Source organism: Trifolium pratense, linkage group LG3, assembly GCF_020283565.1.
Source record: "Trifolium pratense cultivar HEN17-A07 linkage group LG3, ARS_RC_1.1, whole genome shotgun sequence".
Lineage (NCBI taxonomy): Eukaryota > Viridiplantae > Streptophyta > Magnoliopsida > Fabales > Fabaceae > Trifolium > Trifolium pratense.
This window is the reverse complement of record NC_060061.1, coordinates 53,796,248-53,817,025: the sequence shown is the minus strand read 5'-3', so window position 1 is coordinate 53,817,025 and position 20,778 is coordinate 53,796,248. Positions and strand designations below refer to the sequence as shown.

General features: G+C 35.1%; 3 protein-coding genes across 5 annotated transcripts; 1 reads left to right on the top strand and 2 right to left on the bottom strand.

Moving 5' to 3' along the window:
- Positions 1–1,218: 1,218 nt before the first annotated feature.
- On the bottom strand, positions 1,219–2,799 carry LOC123915416. Its single transcript, XM_045966530.1, has one exon. The coding sequence runs from the start codon at positions 2,797–2,799 to the stop codon at positions 1,219–1,221; it is 1,581 nt and encodes a 526-aa protein (XP_045822486.1).
- A 2,817-nt stretch (positions 2,800–5,616) lies between these two features.
- Positions 5,617–10,555, bottom strand: LOC123916814 (histone acetyltransferase of the MYST family 2-like). Its single transcript, XM_045968354.1, has 9 exons — positions 10,202–10,555; positions 9,323–9,411; positions 8,471–8,533; positions 8,133–8,342; positions 7,435–7,503; positions 7,099–7,260; positions 6,642–6,735; positions 6,402–6,544; positions 5,617–6,079 (listed from the first exon to the last, which is right to left on the bottom strand). Exons 1-9 carry the CDS (start codon positions 10,488–10,490, stop codon positions 5,876–5,878), a joined length of 1,323 nt encoding a protein of 440 aa, XP_045824310.1. The 5' UTR covers positions 10,491–10,555; the 3' UTR covers positions 5,617–5,875.
- Positions 10,556–13,182: 2,627 nt separating this feature from the next.
- On the top strand, positions 13,183–19,803 carry LOC123915657 (E3 ubiquitin protein ligase RIN2-like). 3 transcript variants are annotated; one of them, XM_045966857.1, is made up of 13 exons: positions 13,183–13,356; positions 14,147–14,581; positions 15,300–15,377; positions 15,984–16,070; positions 16,170–16,291; positions 16,465–16,561; positions 16,653–16,758; positions 17,088–17,245; positions 17,351–17,488; positions 17,581–17,648; positions 17,742–17,972; positions 18,331–18,721; positions 19,282–19,803. In XM_045966857.1, exons 2-13 carry the CDS (start codon positions 14,342–14,344, stop codon positions 19,336–19,338), a joined length of 1,773 nt encoding a protein of 590 aa, XP_045822813.1. In that variant the 5' UTR covers positions 13,183–13,356; positions 14,147–14,341; the 3' UTR covers positions 19,339–19,803. The 3 variants fall into 3 exon arrangements, with proteins under 3 accessions (XP_045822813.1, XP_045822814.1, XP_045822812.1); XM_045966858.1 differs by having other exon boundaries at positions 13,194–13,588; XM_045966856.1 differs by having other exon boundaries at positions 13,200–13,356; positions 17,088–17,488.
- The last annotated feature ends 975 nt before the right edge of the window (positions 19,804–20,778 follow it).

Below are 20,778 nucleotides of genomic sequence, written 5' to 3'. Positions count from 1 at the left end.
TACCTTTGATCAGGATCCATCTAGCCTGCATTATACTTCTCCAAGTATAACTCATAGATTGCTTGTGTTTTGCTTTTAAAAAATCTTCATTAGGATAATATTTTGCTTTTAGGACTTGGGCAACTAGTGAATTTTGGTTAGTGATGAGCCTCCATCCTTGCTTGGCCAGTAGGGCCTCATTAAAAGCACCTAAATTTCTGAATCCTAATCCTCCCTCCTTCTTATGAGTGCAGACCTTTGACCATTTGAGCCAGTGCAATTTTTTCTGGTCCGTGGTACTCCCCCACCAGAAGTTGCATATCATTTGTTCTAGTTGATCACACACCCCTTTAGGGATAAGAAAACTGCTCATAAGATAAGTGGGGATGGCTTGGGCCACAGCTTTGATAAGAGTACCCCTTCCTGCAAATGATAGATTTTTTTCCTTCCAGCCTTTGAGTTTCTTCCATATTTTTTCCTTCATAAAGATAAAGATCTGTTTTTTGGATCTCCCTTGTACAATAGGCATGCCAAGATACTTAGAGAAGTGATCAACCATTTGCATAGGTAGAATGTTTGCTACTTCCTGTTTTATGTTATTTGGAACACCCTTGCTAAAGACCATTTCTGATTTGTTGAGGTTTACCAGCTGCCCTGAAGCATTTTGGTATGCTTGGATTATTTGGTGAATGGTAGATACCTCTCCTTTAGATGCCCTGCAGAAAATTAAACTATCATCAGCAAAGAAAAGATGGCTAATCTCAGGAGCCCTATGAGAGATTTTAACTCCATGGATTAGTTTTTCCTTTTGGGCTTTTGAGATTAGCCTAGATAACACATCTGCACATAGGATAAACAGATAGGGGGAGAGGGGGTCTCCCTGTCTGAGGCCCCTCTGAGGGATGAATTCTTTAGAGGGATAGCCATTGATGAGGATAGAAAATTTGACAGTGGAGACACATTTCATGATGGTTTGAACCAAAGTGCTAGGGAACCCCATTACGGATAAGGTAGCTTCCAAAAAATCCCATTCAATTCTGTCATAAGCTTTGGCCATGTCTGTCTTGAGGCCAACAAAACCTGCTTTTCTTTTAGTGTGGGAGAGGTAATGGAATATTTCAGAGGCAATAAGGGTGTTGTCAGTGATAAGTCTACCTTTTATAAAGGCACTTTGGTTGGGGCTAATAATATCAGGGAGGATTGTTTTGATTCTATTTGCTATTGTTTTTGTAATAATCTTCAAAGTGACATTACAAAGGGATATGGTCTGAAGTCACTAGGGGCTGTTGGGTTGTTTATCTTAGGAATGAGGCAGATGTGTGTAGAGTTTAGGTGGCTGGGGTCCCCCTTATTGTTCAGGACAGCAAGCACCATCTGTGTTATGTCCTCTCCAATGAACTCCCAATAAGTATGGTAGAAGAGAGCAGGTAGGCCATCAGGGCCAGGGGCAGCCAGGGATTTCATGTCCTTTATGGCTTGAAACACTTCTTCTTTTGTGAATTCTTTATTCATCTCTTGGTACATATCCTCATTTAATCTGTCAGCTACAACCTGAATCGTTTCAGATATTCTTTCAGTATCTTGTTTTGTATATAAGGCTTTGAAGTGGTCCACCAGTACTTTCTCAATGCCATCCTCATCTTGATGTATGTGGCCTTGTGAATCAGTGATTTTTTCAATTTTATTTTTATTTCTCCTAATATTTGCCTTCATATGGAAATACTTTGTGTTTTTATCACCATGCTGTAGCCAGAGTTCTCTAGATCTTTGCTTCCACCAGGTCTCTTCACATTCTAGAATGTTGTCTAGTTCTTGTTCCTTATCCTTTATCTGAGTAGAGAGGTCTTGGGCACCATTTTGTTCATTCAATATTTGTAGATCCTCCTGTAGAGATTTTATTCTTTTTGGAATGATACCAAAGATGTTATTGCCCCACTTTTGGAGAGAGGATAAGGTAGTAGTAAGCTTTTTGGAAACATCCCCTCTGCTGGAGAGCCAAGTGTCTTTTACAATTTGATGGTGTTGTGGGTCCCTGGTCCATATTTGTTCATATCTTATAGGTCTTGGTCCTTTAGGTCTTGTTGTCTGGCCTGCAGTAGTATTAAAAACAAGTAAGATAGGCATATGGTCAGATTTGTATCTAAGAAGGTGAGAGTTACAATGAGTTGGAAAAGAAGTTTTCCAAGCTGAGTTTGCAAGAAATCTGTCCAATCTAGCTTTAATTAAGTGTTGATTTTGTTGCTTGTTGCTCCAAGTAAACACGTCTCCCTTGTATCCAAGGTCCTGTAAATCACAAAAGGTTAGTGTAGATCTAAAGAGAGAAGTGATGTTGTTGTCAATGAGATTTCCCCCAAATTTCTCAGTATCACTGATAATGAGATTTAAGTCTCCAAAAAGGAGCCAGCTACTATTGTAGTTAGCATTATGGAGGGACTTAATGAGATCACAAGTGAGGTTCTTGTGCTGGTGTTGGGGGTAACCATATATCCCTGTAGCTCTCCATTGTATAGAATTAGATAAATTTGTGACAAGCATATCAATATAGTTGAAATTCATATCCTTTATTTCAATATTGCAGGTACAATTATTCCATAACAGGATGAGGCCCCCAGATTTCCCATTGCCTTCAGTGATGATACAATCAACAGAGTAGATACTGTAAGTAACAGCAAAGTTATCTTTGAATTTTGGGGATATGTTGTGTAGCTTAGTTTCCATAAGAAAAATGAGATCAGGCTTATTTTTAGCAATGAGTTGCTTTAAGGCTCTCACTGTCCTGGGGTTGCCAAGTCCCTGACAGTTCCAAGATAGTATTTTCATAGCCTCTGGCCAGCCTGAGCTCCCAGGCCTGCCAATGTCTGTATTTCCATATTGTTACTGTTGTCTGTGATGGTGTCATAAGCTAGTTTTAGCCGTTTGACTTGGTGGTTTGCTTCAATGTTGTTTGCTCCACTTGTTCCTGTTATTTGATTGATTTCAGTAGTGTTTTGTGGTGACCTGTTTGGTATTAGTTGTTGGCTAATATTTCTAGAGCCTCCATTATGGTTAAGACCCTGTTGGTGATGTTCTTCCCTTCTCTGGTCTTGGCTTTGTCCCTTAGTAGATTGAGTCTGCAATTTTATAGCAGCTAACTGTGCTAATAATGCCTCTGGTACAGGGGGACTGTATTTCCCAAAATTTGGAGAGTGAGAGGGATTACTATAGAACTTTCTGTCTTTCTCATCTATTTTCCTTCTCCCATATTGTGTAGACCTTATCCATGGTCCTAGAGGGGCTGTAGTGTCATTGTTGAGAGCCCTGTTTCTGCATAATTTTTCCTCATGACCCATCAGTCCACATTTGAAGCAAGTTAAGGGTAGATTTTCATATCTATAATCAATCCAACATGTGCCATCTGTGGGATTCCCTACATGAATTCCTACGCTTATAGGTTTATGAATGTTGATAGCCACCTTGATTTTGACAATTGTTTGTTTCTTTGGATATTCATAAATCTCAGATGCTTCAACTTCCCCCATTAGAGAGCCAAGGTGATTTCCCATAGCCTTAGTTTTGCAATGTGTTGGTAAGCCCCACAGTTGAATCCATATTGGGACATGGTCAAAGTCCATAGTCCTAGGGTCTGTTTCTCTATCCCATGGTTTTACTATTAACCATGAATTTCTGAAAATCCAAGGGTTGCCATGTAAAATTCTGTCATGATCTTCAATATTAGTCATAAAAAACTGTAGAAATTTGCCTTCAATTTCCTGTATTTTGAAGCCTGGTGGAGACCCCCATATGTTCTCTAAGCCATTTTGGATGGAACTTGCAGATATTGGCTTATTTGTGAGAATCTTGCCCAAGATACTGATATTGCAAGCTTTCAGCCCTTCTTCTATGACTTGTTCAGGGTAATAGCTGAAGTTAGGGATATTTGTTTGGTTTCTTGTCCCACTGCTCTCTGGGATATCAGTGTAATCATAGGTTTGGTTTAGGTCCATGTTCAAAGGGGATCTTGGAATAGATTGAGTGTGGTTCAGGTTTTGTGTGTTAAAGAAATTTCTGTGGTTTGTTGGTGTGTTGGGTGTATGTGTGATATGATCTGTGGTTATGGGGTGATTTGGTTGGTGGGTGGAGAGATTTTTGTGTTGATTTTCATTAGGTATCTGAAAGTAGTTTATATCATTGTTTCTTGGGCTGTTGGGTATGGTGATAGGTTGAAGAGGGTTATGGTTGATGGATTGATATGTGGTTTTATCTGGATTTGCAGGTGCTTTCTTGGAGTAAAGGTGTGAATTCATGGTGGTAGGGGCACAGTTAACAGAGATAAGGCAAGAAAGCCAGGCAAGAACAACAAACAGAGAACAAGAATGATGAAGATGTGGTGCAAAGACTGCACCAAAGAGAGGAAAGATAAAAGAAAGGAGGAAAAGGTGTGAGAAGAAACCAAACCAGAGATTGCAGATTGAAGAAAAAACCAGATAGTTGCAGGTTTCCAACAGATTGAAGAAACCAGAAAGTTGCAGGTTAAGCTTGCTATTGTGTAATCTGGTGAGGAGACAGAGAACTACACATAGAGGTGCACATCCACAAGGGAGATAACAACTAAAAACAACCGGGGAGGGAGAGAGTTGAGAGATTCAGATGAGAGAAATTGATGATGGATGAGGAAGGATCTTGGAGCAATCTTGGAGCCTCGTTCGGTTATTTTTATTGGTTTGGTCAAGCCCATTTCTTATTTTTTTATTTTACAGTTTTATTACAATATTTACAGTTATAATTTCTTTATTTTTTTTCCTCTTTTGATAAAAAAATTATTTTAAATTGTGAAGTGCTTTAATTTTTTTATTTTGTTTATTTAAAAGATAAAAGAGTGTTTTCGTTTTAACGAAAATAGTGTTTTTGTTAGTTTTCGCAAATGTATGAAAAGTTTTATTTTGTGTTGTAGTTTGAAAGTGAGATTTTTTTTGACCGATTATAATATTCTCAATTATTATGGCTCAAAGTCCCTCCTAATCAATATAACGTTTTCAATCATCATCGAATCGAAAAGCAATGTTAAGAATTTTATGACTAATAAAAGACGAAAATACAGTCTTTTTCCCACGGATTTTTTAAAAGAATTGTCAAGAAGAAAGTTGCAAGAACAAATAAGATAGTTGAGACTTGAGAGAAGAGAGGATGAGAGTGTGAATGATGCAAAAAATGAAGAGCAATATTTATATACGTGAACAAACCAACTGATTCGTCGGATAAAATGTGACAGCTCTACAAAATCAATCAAGAAAGTTCACAATCCAAGGGTCAAGACTCCTTGACCACCGACCATCATCGACCCTATTCATATTGTTGATCACAAGCAACAAAAAATGTGCTTCAAGTCTTAAAACTCGAGCAAAAATTAGAGAGAAGAGGCTTGGGAGAGAAAAAAAATAAGTCAAAACATAGTAAAGAGGAAAAAATAATGCTGGTATATAATAACTAAAAAATTACACGAATTCATAAAAAATAAAAATTGGAAAAACAAATAATTTGGTCTGGGTTCGATCCCCTACCGGTGCGTATGGAGAAGCATTTGTTGGGAGAAGTCAACCCCTTAAATGATAGTTCAATTTACCCTACATTATCAAAAACCCTACAATTAAGTGAATGTTATATGTAAAAAAAATAAAATACCACGATGTACAAAAACATTCCAACTGCCAAATAGTAGAATACATATATGAAGTAATACAGACACCAAATACTAAGCATATAAATCAATCAGGTAAGTAGTTTTCCTATTGTCATCTAATCTAAGTTGTTAATAGTTAATACACATACATCAAAGGGGCAATGTTACTGACTAATAAACCTATAGTCTACACTCTATACACAAGCAAAAGTTACATCGTAGTAGCTCTTCTTTGATGGATCAACTCTGTTCTTTGTAAGGTGTCCAAATCAACTTGCTAACATCAACATCGAGACCCCCTCTGCCAGCCGCTTTGAGATGGCGATCCAAAACTTTTGGATCCGCACAAATGACATGCTGCCCTTTCCTGTACTGAATCAGTTCCAAGCTCTGAAGAGTTGCCAATATATCTTCAGCTTTGATTGCAGTCATATCACTCAGCTCCTGCAAAACAAATAGCTTCTTCATTTAGCAATAGCATTGACAAGTAGAAAGAATTGATACAGACACTCATATGATAAGCTCTTAAGTTGTTCATCTAAACATACCCACCTATCAATTGTTAAATAAAAAATTAATTAATTGATAAAAAAAATACCATCTATACCAAAAAGTTATTAAATATCAAAAATAATTGAAATCAACATTAATGAACACAAGAGTAAGTTCAACAGAGACCAAAAACTGGAATGAACTTTATCTGTAAACATATGAACTTGAGTTTGCCATTGCCAAACATTAAAAGAAAAAAATGGAAGAGTCTTACCTTGATGGAAATGTTTCCCTTATGTTTTTTCAGAATGTCTAAAAGAACCCTGGTCCAATATCCTCTGTAGCTTAGCAGTCCAAGATCTGAAAGGGGTCTTTCAGGAGTGCCAACTTTTCCTTCCTTCTTCGAAAGTTCATATGCTGTTCAATGTTTGAAATCATAAATAATTTTACTCACGCTGTCACATATATATAACTATAACAAATACAAAGAAGCCAATATTTCAGAAGAACTTACAGAAGGCAATTAGAAATTTTCCATAACCTTTCCTTTGGTAAGGTGGAAGGGTGAGGATACATGCCAGATTGTAAGACTCCTCAGAATGTTTTTCCTTTACAATTAAAAAAAAGTAATCAATAATCACTAAGGTTGTCCATAATATCAGACAAAAAATGAATACATAATTGCAGTAACCAATAGAAATATGGAAGTTGAAGATATTTCTATTCCAAAAAAGTTAATTTTTCTTATTACAACAATCACTGATGCTGTCAACAAACTAAGTTCATAAAGTAAACCTCTTAAATAAATAAAATTATAGTAATACGGCATCATAAATGGTCCTGCTAATTCAAAGGCCGTGTACTAAGTTAAGTACAGATACAATAGTTAAATGGACTTGTTAGATGTAAAAGTAAGCAAATTTAAAACTCTCTAACAACAAACAAAAATAATGAAACTACATTGTATTTACCTTGGAAAAATATCCGACCATGTGGCATCCTCGTTCATCACATTCACACAAAACATAGAACAGAAACAGGTCAACATCATAATAGAGGGTCTTGTGATCAAGGAATAACTTGGCCAAATAACAAAGATTCTGCCCATAAACCTTGTTCTTCTTGCCATCAACCTGTTTTCAAACATATAGTAATAATAATTAAAAAAATATAGAAAAATTCAAACTACACACACTGACACTCTTGCACTTTGCAACTGCCAGCCGGATAACACAGTATTCTTCAACGAAGAACGATAAAGGAACTTGTAATGAAAACAGCATTAGAGTTAAAACTTAAGATTGTACCTCAAACATTGACAGTGTACCACTTCTGTATATCTCATCACCAGGGGGATGCTTAAGATCACATTTTTTCTGCATAAACAGGAAGGCGGTGTTGGTACAAGAGGAAGAAAAAGGTGTATAACAATTCAGTATATGAAACTGACATTTTTCTTCAGATATTTTATGACCCCTGGAAGAAACACCAATCATGCCATTCAATATCAGTAGACAATTTCATATGGCGGCCCACTAGTCCAGTACCCTTTTATTAACTCCAAGCATACCAGAAAATATAATAGAATCAACCCGAAATTATATTTGGTTTTTGGTAGAAGTCAATTCCATTGAAGTCAACTATCCATGAAAATAACCCACCTAGTTGAAAACAGCCTGGTTGCCATAGGTTTATTATCACACAAGATTATAAGTAGTAATATAAAAACCAGAAAGAAATTTTAGAATTGCAAGGAAACAGCTTAAAAAATAAGCATATAATTAAAATAAACTTACGTTTCAATTATCATAAATACAATTTAAGCACCAATTGTAAAAAGCAGCAAAAAGACTGAAGAGAAAAAGATAAGGGTGTTGCATGCAAAATACAAACACATTAGTCAAATGTAAATTATCTTCAAACAGGGATAGCACAGCAGAAAATAACCACTTTCCAAAATAAAGGGAAATGAAGGGGAAAAAGGAATCTTTCAAGCACCACTCACCATATGCCTCTGAAGCTGCTCTTTGCGCTTCATGAAATTGAGGCAAAACTCACAAAAGAACAGCTTCAAACAGTCATTGTATTCTGATGGGAATGGGGAGAAGTACCATGTCTCGATCTCATATCTTCCAAGTTCAATAGTAGCTATATTTTTCACTTTTGTAAACTCCTCATGTTCTCGCAAACTAGCAGCATCAAGCTCCTCATGGCCCTAACAAGTTAACAGTAAATATGTAAAAAGACTAAATGGTTTGAACATCTAGCATGTGTTCTTTTCTGATTTTATTTCTGTCTAACAGCTTATGTTCTAGCTATAATTAAAAAGCAGCCATTCATTACCTCAACATGTGTCTCATCAATCTTCCTCTTTTGGTGGCGTGTCATCTTCAAACCTGATGCCCCCTGGAAAATTACAAGTCAGCTTTCTAAATGAGTATACTCACAAAGAAAATGCATGTCTTGAAATAAAAGGTAAACATAAAAGAAAAAGCAAGCACCGCTCTTGGTATTAAAATAGAAAACAGCCAGTGCAAGTGACTACACATCAATATTTAATTTCAAAGCACCACAAAACAAATATTCAGACACTTGGCCAAAGTTTTTAATGTCATTATTTTGACGAACAGAGATGACACCATCCAGTTGGAAAAAAAAACTTTTATTATTGTGGCTGTAGAAAACAGAGATATTGGAAGATAGGCAAAGTCTAACGGGGGCAAGCCTAAACCTCTCTATTTCCACCATCGCAGCCTATAAATCTAAAGCTATAGTATAGAATATCTAAAATGCAATTTTGGCTGATTTCTAGTTTTAGTTTAAATGTCACTTGCACTACTCTGCATAACAGCTCCTTCTATGCCCAGTGCTTTTTCAAATGGGCAATTTATAGGCATCTGAGAACAAGCCCTTAATTTTATTCTTCATTTGCGCAAACCTAGACACCTACTCTTTCTATGTTTTATGAACAGCGCAAATTCTTGAGATGCTAAAGAGCAACTGGACTGGCCAAAGGGATAAGGTAAATCCTGTTGATGTTACAAATTCTATTCTTCTTTCTCAATAAACATATACTTACTTTCATGGAGAAAAGAATCCTATCGTTCTAAGTAAACCTCTATATGCATTGTTCAAAAAAATAGACAAATTCCAAAATAAATGCAAGCAAGCAATTTGAAGATATATGATCATTACCTTATCCTCCACTTTCTCATCAACAACTGCCTCCACAGAATCAAGATCGAGCTGGTCAAGCTTCACCCACTCATCAAGCCTCCTATTGACTGCCAAAAACAAAAAGAGATTCAGAAGAAAGACTCAAACAATTAGCATTTTAGCATCCCTGCATGCAGAAAACAAATAAACATAGCAAAAAGCAACTACAAAAAGATATGGGAAGGAGTTCGGAATTTTAAAAAACATAAACAAAGCCTCAAACAAAATAAGCCATACATTCTGTCAAAAATCAATTCAACTAAAATTCTAGTAAATGATAATACTACGGCCTTGTTTGGATAAACAACTTATTTGCAGCTTATAACACAAGCGCTTGTCATGATAAGCGCTTATGTGTAAGCTTCCATAACCTATTTTTATTAGCATCAGATAAATTTAATTAAATTGTTTGTGTATATGCTATAAGCTGTTTCCATAAACTATCTTGGAGAACTTACAAAAATAAGTTGAAAAAAGGCCTATGAAAAATATCATATAAGTTATGCCAAAAAGTGTCACAAAACTTATTTTAGTAGATAATAAGCTCAAATATGTCCATCCAAACAGTCCCCGAGTCAAAATACATAATTCAACTGCTTATCAAAACCACAAAACTCAAAATCAAACATACACTTCACAATTCAAATTTCAATCTTTCAAAACCCTAACAATCCATACATTCTGTCAAAAATTGGCATTCCAATAAATACTAATACTTAATCAATACACAATTCAACCAATTCTGAAAACCAAAAGACTCAAACTCAAACACAAACTTCAAAATTCAAAACCCTAATAATTCAATTTCCAATCATTTAGAAACAAAAAGCGAACAAAGAATTAAAATTAGATTCATACACTCAGTATAATGAACGTAATACTCATAATCGTTGGGTCCACAGCCATGAACTCTGCGACGTTCGATGACTTTGACAGGATGATACTTCCCATCTCTCCAACGGCACATCACGCGCGTCCCAACTTCCAGGGGAAGCACAGACGATCTCCGCCGCTTAGATGCTTCGTACTCCGGTACCGAATCTGACGGAAGGGGGCGAATGCCTCCATCGGTTAACGGAGATTTGCCGTGGCCGGCGGCCGGAACGGTGCCGTTTTCCGCACTGATTGGTGCATCGAGTGAACCCATGACGGTTTGGGTTTTTTTTTTTTTCGGGGAGAAAAATGAGAATATAAATATAGTCGGTGTGGATCTAGAATAAATAAAACGAGAAATTTTATTTATTTATTTATAAAGTTTAATTATTGTGCCGTAAATTTTTTTTACATATACATTTAATGACGTTAACTTTTCAGCTATCAGCTGACCCCTAATATTTTAAAAAAAAATTAAAAATTAAAATCACAACTTTTTTCGAGACAAAATTTTATTAGTCAAAATCAAACATACGTTTAATAAAAAAAATTAAAATAAAATATTATAGGGTATTTTTATTTCAAACTTTAAAAATTGTCATTCACAATGAATTTTATATATATGTAGGATAATTATACTTGAATGAAAGATAAACCGACAACAAGCTACGTCATTAATCTTTTTAAAAGGTAAAATCAATCCTCTTAAATATTATATATGAATTAATTATCAATTTCGAACAACTGAGTAGATTGACACCATTCGTGAGAGCTGATGTTGAGCTTAAAGCTGCCTTCAATATGCTGATAATCTGCATCAACACATAATGCAAAATAAGCAATTGCTGCATAATCAGTCTCATAGTAAATCAGCCTAATGTGAAAACTTTACACAAGCAGAAAATAGTGAAGGTGATAAATCCATATAGTTTTCACTGTTTTATAATTACCTCTGCGAAGCCAATATTGACAACTTTTTCCTCCAAATCATTGAGAGGAGTTTTGAAATGGGTAAGTAAACATAAAGATGAAATCGGAGACAACCATGGTTCTATTACCAGATCATTAGTAACCAGTTTCTTTCAATAAGAGAAACTCCTCGATCTCTCAATAAACAGTTTCTTTCCCATAAACAAATCAGTTAGAGGTGTCTTGGAAAGCAAGGAACACTTGAGCAGATCTTATACCTATGTACAGAATTAGTACTAATCAATCAAAAATTGAAAAGTGAATTGAAAAATAAAAGTTAAAAAGTGACAAATTAAAGCATGTATAAGAAGCTAAGAACATTTAGCAAACAAAAAATAAGTTGCGAATATAAAACTTTTTCCTTAGTTACATTGACGTTCAATTTTGTGAAATTGTATCAGACCCAATAACATGTGATCCATCGAGTGCGGCAAGACATTTAAATCATCGGTAATAACAAAAGTGGTTGCACCTTTAACAAATCCATCGCAAAATGGTGTTATGGAAACTGAACGATTCATACGATTCCGACACCTACAATGTCTTCATCATAGTATATTAACACAACTACATAGATTTCTTTAAGGTTTTAAGTTCCTACCATTCAACCAAAATCAAACACGTCATTAAGTTTAAGCGTCGGGATCGTGTTGGTGTCAGGATTTTATTTACTTTAACACAATTCAATCAAAATCAAACAAACACACAAATTTTTACTCAAAGGAATCACAAGACCATACCAGGAGTTCCTTGAAAGTGTTTTTCAAGCTCAAGAACCATACAAGGATCAATCTCAACAACAATAACCTTCTTAATTCCGTCAAAATTTTTCGAATTTATTAAATAGTTGATTTATTTGGTCTTTAATATAAATCAAATAAATTCCAAAAAATAGATCAAATCCATTAATTATTTAATAACTTTTTTATAATGAAAGTATGATCAAATTTAAAATCTCTAACATATTATTCTTTAAAGTAAAGAAATGTAAATAAAATAAACCAATAATAAAAATTCAATCAAACAACATTAAAGAAGATAATTTATATGGGTCCCATAAAAGTTATATAGGTCCACATTTTTTTATGGGACCCATGTGAATTTCAACCAATAAAAGAGAGTGTGTTGGAATGTGTGTTGTTAAGAGAGTGTGTTGCTAGCATTATTCTTCGAGATAATTTCAATCACACAAATAAGTGTCAAAATCAAAATAAATCATATTGAGAATAGAAACAATGCAAATCAAGTTTAGTTTAAGTTTTTCCTCCATTTTTTATCTCAAGTCCTAAAAAAAATGAAAAAATAAATAAAACAAAAATGCGGCCCACCCCCGCTTTTTTAGTGGATTAGGTGTGGCGGACCAACTTAAAACACCGAGCCTAAAACCTCGGCTCGCAAACATGTGCAGGTTAAACAGGGCGCCCCGATGAGCTTGACTTGTTTGCCACCGCTACCACAAAGTACTTTTTTTTACGAAAAAAAGCCATAGTACTTTTTTTAATAATATTTGCAAAGTATCGATGGATACTGTGTCTAGTTGTAATTGGCGCTGAATTTGATAGAGAGACCATAATTTGATCATCGCAACTACAATCGGACGGAGCTGAAACCACTTATCCTAGGCTCCGTTTGATCTGCTAAAAAACAGGGGACTGAACAACTTTTGTTGTACTCTATTTGATGTAGAAACTGATTATGAGACTGAACAAAATAGGTAGCAAATGACATGACAAAAACAAGAATTTTTGTCCCCCACAAAACCATGTGACAACTTTTTGTTTCAAATATAAAAAATATTATCGCACTATCAGATATAGTTCTATCCTGTCCTATACTATCTTGTTCTCTCCTGTACTGTTTTGTGCAATATTTACTGTTTTGCGAATCAAACTTACCCTAAAATTGTGTTTCGACCGAACCTGATTAAGCGGTCAAATAGATTAGGGAAAAAAAAAAAAATGTTTGCAAAGTAACGTAAGTTAAATTCCCGCAAAATTATTGACCTGATATATATAGTCTTTCTTTTTTCTTTGCCTAAATTCTCTCTCTCTCTCTCTCTCTCTCTCTCTCTCTCTCTCTCTCTGTTCTTCGTGTTGATTCTGAACTGCGAACGATAATTGCAGAAACCCCAACAACCCTCCTCACCCCACCTTCCTTTTAGATCGACTCAGGTTCCATTCCTTTTTTCATTTCTTTTTTTATCATTTTCAATTATATTTTTGCTTTTCCAATTCACAACAAAATTTTGATTTTTTTTTCGTCCCTCAATCACCCTTTTGATTTTATAATCGATTTTGGTTGTTGGGTTTTTCTCATTTCGTTGCAAATTCTCAATCCTATTTGGATTATGATTTTAGGGTTCTTTGTGATTTGGAATTGGATTAGTTGAAATTTCATTGATGGGTAGGTGGATTTTGTGGCTGTGAGGAAAAAAATTGTATTGTATCAATTTTGTTTTCTCTGTTTGTATTGAATTGGAAATTGAGTTTTTTTTTTTTTTTTCCTTTCAAATTTGGTTGTTGGAAAATTCATATTCACATGTGCTAATTCTGATTGCTGCATTTGATTTAGTGCATATTTGGATTGGTGGTGACTTTGTTAGAATCACTTTGAGCCACCATTATCGTCATAAAAAGATATCCTTTGGAGTTTTAATAATATTAGGGTGCCACCGTGATTTCGTTAAACTCACCAGCATTCCAAACTTGCACTTAGTTAGTGGTTGCATTTCAACGTTACATTTTAATTTTGGTAGTTTAAAGTAGTGAGTTATGATCTGATTTTGTATGGGTTCAATCCTTTGGGAGAATCCAAGTTTGATTCTTGGGTGGAACAATTTTTTGCTGGACTTTACTTACCTCGGAAAAAAGTTTTCCTTTTTCTATTTTGACTTTGGATTTGTTTATTTTTGGTAGCATTTTAAGTTTTTAACTGATCACTTGTGGTTTCTTTTTCTCTTAGGGTATCTTGTTTCTTTTGGAGACCTGAGATGGTAACTGAATGACGGTGGAATTTTAAGCTGATTTCATAAACTTTGCCCTCTGGTTCCATTGGATGTTGAACCATATTAATTATGGACAAAGGGCGGCAATGATTGAAGTCAGATGAAAACCCAAGAGATAGGTGTTAGCATAGAGGCTAAAGTTATTATTACTAATGGCTCTGAAGTTTATAGCGATTTCGGCGGTTTCTACAGTGTTAAGTTTTGTAGGTCTTCAGTTTTGCACAGATTTATCATTAGATAAACTTAAGTCAGATGGACTAATCGGCTGGAATTCAATTCACTTAGACAATTTCAATCATGACATTGAGTTACCTTTGGGTTTGTATACCACCATAGGGTTACTGACAAATTGCATGATCAATGTATTTGTCCTTCTTAATCTTTGTCTCAAGGTGAGTTTGTTGTGGAATAGTAGTTACTAATATGAAGTATTTATAGATTATACCCAATGTGATATGATATATGGTGTGGTATGTTTAGCACTTCTGGCATATGATGTGTATTTTAATATTATTTGTAGAGTTTCTCTTGAATCCTGATTCATTTCAAACTAAAAGGTAGAGGATGAAACAAGTAGCGTTGAAGTAGAATGGCCAAGTGCTTGAGTGTGATTTTCACTCTTTTTTTTTTTTTTGGGGGGGGGGGGTCTTAACTTATTATTGGTGTCGGCGTGTCACTGTCATGTCTGGCGTTTTTGTCACTGCTTAATATAAAATAATAAGTTCCCAAAAGTTGTGATGGTAAAAAGAAATTGATCAGAAAATATTAGTTGTTAGAGGGGAGGGGCTAAATGTTAGCAACAGGGATCGAACCCTGGACTTCCTTCTACACTCGTTTAGTGTCCCAACCCTTTTACCAATAGGCTACACCTTCGGGGATAGTTTTGATGGTGAATTATTATCATATATTATTACTGCCAACTCAAACTTGTCCCCCCCTGGAAAAGGGTTACAATGATGCTTTACACTCCCCTCTTTTTCTACTTCGTAATTAATTTAATAGGCGACAAGGGTGTCCATGATTTTTTTTTCTTTCCATGATGGTATAAATATTTTTTTTTCCTTTATCAATATTGTTCTTTCTGTTCATGGTCCTTCTTATCACATGCAGGCTATGTTTTTCGCAGACTTGTATCCTTCTGAAACTCGTAAATTGATTGAACGTCTCGTTAATTATGTCATTTACAAGGTTAGTGCTTTTAAATTTACGTGGTTTATGAAATGTGTCGCCTTGAAAATTTATTGACTATTTACTGAAAAATTAACTTTGCAAAGTAGTAATTGTTTCCTCCAAATACTATTGAGTTTAATTTGTAATGCTTTATATGATTCGGGATTGATTGGGCCTCCTTTTTCATTTTTTTTAAGATCGAATGTTTTCATTGGTATGTTGGCTTAGTGTTTGGAACGGAACATTTTATGAGCTAGTTGACACTGTCAATATAAGTGTTCCTTAGACATGTGGATTATGAAATATGTGGATGAAGTTGTTGTGAATGATTTTTCTATTGCTACCCTGTTTGACGTGCTGGGATACTGAGGATTTTTTTTGCTTTTTTGTTTTTGGTTCATATTTTCACTTTTCATCATTGCATAACGTACAAGTTTATTGACAATATGAAAATATCGTTGTTGTTTGTTTTGACTTAAAGGTATGGAAATCATTTGTGAGCAGCCAGTAAATATATATTGTATCAACTTTGAAAAGTTTAAATGTAATGTGGACAGTTTGATGTTGATAAATCATAAACGATGCTACTTCATTGTTATTAATTATGTTCCGGTGCATGAACAGGGGACATTTCTTCCATTGATTGTGCCACCAACACTTTATCAGGCAGGTCTCTGGTCAACTTGGTTGGCCGTGCTTTGTTCTTTAAAGGTATTTATAGCATACTAGAAGAGAACATATTGAAATAATATTCTGTTGAGATTTTATCTGTACAAAATGCTCATTAACTTGTTTTACATATTTGCACAGATGTTTCAAGCTCTGGCTAGAGATCGACTGGAGCGACTGAATGCATCTCCATCTGCCACACCATGGACATATCTTCGTGTATATTCAGCATTGTTATTCATTTTCTTGGTCGATGTTCTCTGGTACAGCTAGGACTCTGGAACTCATGATTGTCCTGTTTGAATTTATGGCATAATTAATCTTCTCTGAACCCGTTTAGATTTAATTTTCATTAAGACTGAAACAAACACTATTAGTTTTGTAATATTATAGCCCGGGATGCTTCTGACATTTCTCTCTTTTTGTATGCTCCTAGGATGAGGTTTTGTCTTTCAATATATAGAACACATGGGTCGTCTATGTTTCTCTTACTATTCTTTGAGCCTTTAAGTATCGCTTTCGAGACCCTACAGGTATTTAAAATGCATCTTTCCAGATTTGAGATCTGCTCATATAATCATGCATGGTTTAATGATATTGTTTATGGTGTGATATGAATTGTAGGCCATTTTGGTACATGGATTTCAGTTGCTTGACATATGGATTCATCATTCGGCTTGCAGTGGCAGTGATTTCCGAACACGGAAACTGCTTGACACATTAACTGCAGGTAGTTTGGATAAAAGTCTGATCTTGGAACTTATTATAATGAATCAATTCTATTGGGGTATTAAGAATATGTGCATTCCTGTTCTATATATGATTCTTTTTGTATTACCTAGACAGAGGATATGCTGTAACACCACTTTTTCATTCAATTTTCTTTTTTCTTATTCAGAATACCTTAATTCTTTTAATTTTTATCGTTGCTGCAGTCAATATATTTGGTTTACACTACCTATATAATCTTGATTACTGTGAACTTGTTTGGCTAGTTTTTCCCCGATAAGTCATGACATGTCTCCATTTGAGCTTCCTAATAATGTGGTGTAACTGTAGGATCTTTATTGGAATGGAAGGGAGTTCTCATCCGAAACTTGGGATTTTTCCTGGATATGGCAACATTTTTTATGGCACTTGGTCATTACTTGTATATATGGCGGCTTCATGGCATGGCTTTCCATCTTGTAGATGCAGTGCTATTTCTAAATATACGTGTAAATGTTTTTTGTATATCTCAATTCTTAATTTGCATAGGTTTTGTAAATTTTCAGATGATTGCATATTCTGCTACCTGTATTAATTTTTTTTTTTTTGAGCAGGCGTTACTTAGTGCAATGATAAATCGCGTCAAAGGCTTTATTAGGCTAAGGATAGCTCTAGGAGCACTTCATGCAGCTCTTCCCGATGCAACAACCGAGGAGCTGAGAGCATATGAAGATGAATGTGCTATTTGTAGAGTATGCTAGTTTGCCAAACCTCTGTCTTTCTGGTTGATCTTGGTGTTGGTGGGATATACTTTTGAATAATATTTTTTATCTGCTTATGACAGGAACCCATGGCTAAGGCTAAAAAGCTAAACTGCAATCACCTCTTCCATCTTGCATGTTTAAGATCTTGGTATGATTGATTTTATGAAGTTTCATTTGTTTCTATTTGCGTTAATTTGTGTTCATTTTAGTGAGATACTATTTGTTGCTGAATTGATTCTAGGTTGGATCAAGGCCTGACTGAGATGTACACTTGTCCAACATGCCGAAAGCCACTTTTTGCAGGTCGCCCAGAAAATGAAACTAGTGCAAGTACAGGGGTAATATCCAGTGATGAGCAACTTGCACGCCAAATAAGTGCAGGATTTGATCGTCAAAACTCGGCTAGACATACCATGCCAGCAGGATTGTTTCCAAATCAGACACCCAACAATGCCGATGGTGTTCCTTGGAGGTAAAATCTTCAAATTCCATGCCACATAGCCTTATGTCTTTTCTTTTTTTGAGTTGTAGTTTTGAACAGTTATAAGTACAAGAAGACACAAATTCCTCCTAACTCAGCTGTCGATCAATGAAAACACTATAGAAGTAAAAACGATCGTCGATCGGAAACGTGTCACAAATATTAGAGGATGTTACTCAAACTCTTTATGCCTACAAGTCTTCATTTATTTATCTGATTTTTTTTTTTTTTTTAATTTATTGCAAGATCAGAATGGTTGATTACTCCATTTTACCTTTTTATATGTAGATTTATTATCTTTTATGTATTGGTGCATTCTTTTTTGCTGATTTTTCCGTTTCTTATCTAGGGGTGCAGGACTGGACTCGGGATGGTTGCATTCTTGGCCAAATCAGGGTGTTGATGGTGGTGCTGGTCCATCTACTGGTATCAGAACAGTAGGTCTTGGAAGAGTTCAAATGATGATGAGACATCTTGCATCTGTTGGAGAAACCTATGCTCAGACTACCTTTGATGATGCTTCTTGGAACCTTTGGCCTATTAATCCGTCTCAGGCTTCAACAAGTGGTCCAAGTCCGACGACCATTCCTTCCCCTGGTGTAAGATTGCCAGGAGGAAATGGTGGTTTACATATAAGGACTCCTTCACGATCTGGAAATGATAATGTAGCAAATGTACTTGCTATGGCTGAGACTGTTCGAGAGGTTCTGCCTCATATTCCCGATGACATAATATTCCAGGTATGTTTTAGATCTTTTGCATTATATAATGATAACTGATGGCCAATAAGTGTAGTTTATTAAGTAAGTTTGTACTTTGAGATATCTTGTGCACTTATTTCATGAAATCTCACCCTTGTTGCTAGTGTTAATAAGATATGTGCACTTTCTTTTACAAATCCATCAATTTTGCTTAGTGTGTCTGCAGCACTGAGCTAAAAAAATTGTACACATAGTTGACCCAAAAATTTCTCAAGGTTGATGTAACTGATTGTTCAAATTCTGCTGCACTACATTGCTATAGCGCGCAATAGCCACTATTTGACCATACTTTGGTTAAATAGTGTATCCCAGAACCAAATTGAATTGTTCAAGTTCCACTAAGCTATAGCCGCTATTTGACAACACAATTTAAACATTTAATTATTAAATGTTATATTTGATGTGGTGTATGTGCAATCACCCTATGGTTGATGCCCTTAGGGGTTTCAATTATTTTTCCGGTCCTTAATTTTATTATGCAAAATGTATGCTTTTTGTATATATTAAATGATCCTAAAGCTTTTGATACTACTGTACAGGACTTACAGCGGACAAATTCTGTGACAGTTACTGTGAATAATCTTCTCCAAATGTGACTTTATTAAGCTTTTTATTTTGATCATCATAATTTTATTGAAGAATCAAGGACTTAAAGCTACAATTGTCCTTGGAGAGGCATAGGCATCATTTTCATGTATATAGAGTCAGCACATACATAAAATATGTTGTACTCAAGAAAGATAGCAGAAAATATATAGGCTTTTTCTTTCTTTCTTTTTATGTTCACCTCGAGTCCTGAATGTAGTCAAATAAATGTGGTGTATTTCTCCAAGTCGGGCGAGTTCCTTTCGTTCCTTTTTAATTAATTGTAATTGTTTGAATCTCTTCCTTTGCTTCCCTTGGTGTAGGGGGGGTAGGAGAGTGAGGTACCTCAAATGGTTCAATTCAATTTGTGCCATGCCATTATAATTTCCTAAACCAAAGTGAAATGTTATTTGGACAACAATTTTGTTGTCTGACACCGTATATAAATACGGCGCAGATATGAGTTCATTTTTTTATTAGTTTTTTTTCCCTTTCCAAATTACATCAATAGTTATAAGTGATACATTTGTATATGGTGTTTGAATATGGTTTTGATGTTCGAATAACATCACTCTAAGGGTCCGTTTGATCTGCAAAATATAAATACTGGACAGAACAATACAGGATAGTACAAGACAGAACAACACAAGACAAACGTTTAAGGTATTGAACAAACTTTGTGTTGTACGATGTTTGGTGGACAAAAGGTTGTTTTGGTATTTTAGACAACTTGTGCTGAGGACAAAAAGTTGTCCCGTGATTCTGTGGGGGACAAGAATTTCAAGTTTTGTCCTGTCCCTTGGCCCCCAATTTGTCCAGTACCAAGAACAGTTTTAAAATCAAACACAGTACAGCAGGAGTTGTCCTGTTCAGTCCCTTATTTTTTAGCAGATCAAACACATCCTAAACCATATACACAACCATAAGAGAGTTCTTTATATGGTGGTGTCATAGGTATTCACATTAGGAGTATTTGGGTCTTGTTTTTTAAAAAACAACTTAATTAAGCACTTATGACATAAATGCTTATAATATAAGGGCATGTCTAGAGAATATTTTTATAACAAACAATAAAATAAATCTATTGTTTTTCATATAAGCTGTTTTCAAAAGCTACTGTACAACACCTAGGTAAACAAATTGAAAATTGCTTATAGCTATGTCATAAGTTGTTTTTTTAAAGTCAATCAATATAGGTTCTTGATGGTAGAAGTAGAATTAATGATATCTTGGTAGCTCATAAGCCCCTCGCCGTCAAGCGCTATTTGCACAACATATCAAATTTTGTGGTGTTCCGGGAAATAGATTAATTGATTATAATTATAGATTAAATTTTACTTTATAGAACTATATAGTTTTTTATTTTTTTAATTTCTACAAACAGTTCTTGAATTTATATTGCCACTTAATAGCTCGAACATTTTAGGTCGTGAATGATTGTTGCAAGACAC

Coding starts and splice junctions, on each gene's coding strand:
- LOC123916814 (XM_045968354.1), bottom strand. CDS start 10,490: ATGGGTTCACTCGATGCACCAATCAGTGCGGAAAACGGCACCGTTCCG. Junction 7,504..8,132: donor AGCAGCTTCAGAGGCATATG/GTGAGTGGTGCT, acceptor CTGTTTATGCAG/AAAAAATGTGATCTTAAGCA. Junction 6,736..7,098: donor TGGTCGGATATTTTTCCAAG/GTAAATACAATG, acceptor TTAATTGTAAAG/GAAAAACATTCTGAGGAGTC.
- LOC123915416 (XM_045966530.1), bottom strand. CDS start 2,799: ATGAAAATACTATCTTGGAACTGTCAGGGACTTGGCAACCCCAGGACA.
- LOC123915657 (XM_045966856.1), top strand. CDS start 14,342: ATGGCTCTGAAGTTTATAGCGATTTCGGCGGTTTCTACAGTGTTAAGT. Junction 14,582..15,299: donor TTCTTAATCTTTGTCTCAAG/GTGAGTTTGTTG, acceptor TATCACATGCAG/GCTATGTTTTTCGCAGACTT. Junction 16,292..16,464: donor TTCTTGGTCGATGTTCTCTG/GTACAGCTAGGA, acceptor GTATGCTCCTAG/GATGAGGTTTTGTCTTTCAA.